The sequence below is a fragment of the Scyliorhinus torazame genome, chromosome 7 (assembly GCF_047496885.1).
Source record: "Scyliorhinus torazame isolate Kashiwa2021f chromosome 7, sScyTor2.1, whole genome shotgun sequence".
NCBI lineage: Eukaryota > Metazoa > Chordata > Chondrichthyes > Carcharhiniformes > Scyliorhinidae > Scyliorhinus > Scyliorhinus torazame.
The window spans coordinates 264,162,541-264,164,503 of record NC_092713.1 but is presented as its reverse complement, the minus strand read 5'-3'; the positions used below and the strand labels follow the sequence as shown (position 1 = coordinate 264,164,503).

General features: G+C 47.7%; 1 protein-coding gene across 1 annotated transcript; it reads right to left on the bottom strand.

The window, feature by feature from the left end:
* Positions 1-442: 442 nt before the first annotated feature.
* Positions 443-1,720, bottom strand: neurog1 (neurogenin 1). Its single transcript, XM_072512375.1, has 2 exons — positions 1,579-1,720; positions 443-1,422 (listed from the first exon to the last, which is right to left on the bottom strand). The coding sequence occupies exon 2, from the start codon at positions 1,419-1,421 to the stop codon at positions 726-728; it is 696 nt and encodes a 231-aa protein (XP_072368476.1). The 5' UTR covers position 1,422; positions 1,579-1,720; the 3' UTR covers positions 443-725.
* Between the last annotated feature and the right edge of the window lie 243 nt (positions 1,721-1,963).

Sequence of the window (1,963 nt, the reverse complement as noted above, 5' to 3'; positions counted from 1 at the left end):
TTATTTACAAGAAGTGTATAAAGAACCAAAACATTAAATTTGGGACGAATACATAATAGAATAAACTCTTTATATACAAAACAAAAATACATCTTCATATGAACGCTCCTCCTTGAATAAATAACACATGGGCATCGTGCCCAGATTGGTGTGAAAGCCAGGTCCAATGGTCGAGACTCTTAAGAACAGCGCCGGAGGTCGGGATCCATAATGCATGAACCCCGCTTCTTGTCTCCTTTCTCTGCTTCTTTCATCCTATTGTCAGGGCGTTCAAACTAAATTTCCACGCTCATCTTTCTTCATTAGGACTTTACAAATTGTAAAGCTGACTTTTCACCTCGTCTGCAGGAACAAATCTCTCTCTCTCTTTTAACCCTAAATCGCATTAAATAGAGGCTGATGTCTATTCTGTGCTGACAGACAAAGAAAGTTTTTGTGGAAGTCAGAAAAGTGCACAGAGAGAAAAAGCTTAAGACGGTTTGAAAGAGCTGACAACTCTTTAGAGCGCTGCTAATCATTATCACTTGTAACCCCAGCATTTGAAAGAAACAGCAAATTGTCAAAATGTTCTTTTTGCGTTGCTTTTCTGTCTAAAAAAAACCCTACCAGTTTATAAGAATATTCTACTGGCCATCACTTTGACTGAAAACTTTTTGTTAACGATTCATACAAGTTTAAGGCATAGATGTGAAAGAACCATTTGTGGGTTTCCGTTTGGTCCCCACTCAGTGGTAGTCATTAAAACAGGACACTTCATTGAGGAAATCTTTCTGTATCGTGCGGAAAGAGAAGATGCTGTCTGTGGGTCTTTTATAAGCATAGTCTTCGGAGGTGGAGGGACTAGCTGGACTCGAAGTGCAAGTGGTTGCGGATGATGGGGAGGGTGTTGTCACCCAGGATCCCTCATCGCTGCCCGGGCTGGGAGGACCGATATTTTTCAGGTAGCCGGGCAGCATCACTTGCTTCCGGCTGCCGTCCACACACTGATCGGCCAGCCGCAGCGTTTCAGATAGGGCCCAGATGTAGTTGTGAGCGAAGCGCAGCGTTTCTATTTTGGTGAGTTTGGCGTCGTCGGGGAAAGTGGGCAGGACGCCGCGGAGGTCATCCAGGGCCGAGTTGAGATTGTGCATCCTGTTCCTCTCCCGGTCGTTGGCTTTCGTCCTCCGGCTCCTCTTCACCAGGTGGATGCCTCCCTGAGGCTTGCCTTTGGAGCGGCCTTTGGCTTTGCGCTTCTTGTCTCCTCTCGGGTCGTCCGACCTCCCCAGATTGGAGCTGGGGGACGGGCTGGCCTGGGGCTCCCCGGACCCCGAGGTGCTGGCGGATGATGAAGGTGATGCCGTTAGGAAACTGACACTATCTTCTTCATCTGTCAGTGGCAAGGAGAGTTCGCTGTGTCCATAGTCAGAATATGTGCAGTCCATGCTGCAGAGAGAGAGAGAGAGAATATAACATGATTCAATGAATGAATGGATGTGCTTTACCTTCACTGAAATTTCATTTGAAGTGGCATTTCAACCGGTCAGTGATAGGTAAAGTGCCACTTAAACGCAGCACGGTGGAATATGGACTAATACTTACATTGGAGACCGAATCAGCAGGGGGAGAGGATGTAAAATCCAGGGACTCTGTGAGGTTCCTCCTGCTGAAATGATTTCTTCTAAGGACACGCGACTGCAGTTGCTTTCTTCTGATCTTGGTGCAATAAGCTCGTGTGAGCAGCGGGTTTGGCACACGACTAAATAAACGGTTTATATACGCTCTGAGACAATAACCCCCATTGCCCGGAAAAAAAAGGAATGAATTCATCAGGTCTGCCCCGTGCCACGCTCCCTCTGATTAACATAAGCTTTGTCTCTATATCCCGCCCCCCCCCCCCCCCCAGCACCGCCGGCGTCTCCGGGAGCGTGCCTTTAATTATTACCCCGTCCCACTGACCAATGCCAGCAGCAACTGGGATCTGTGG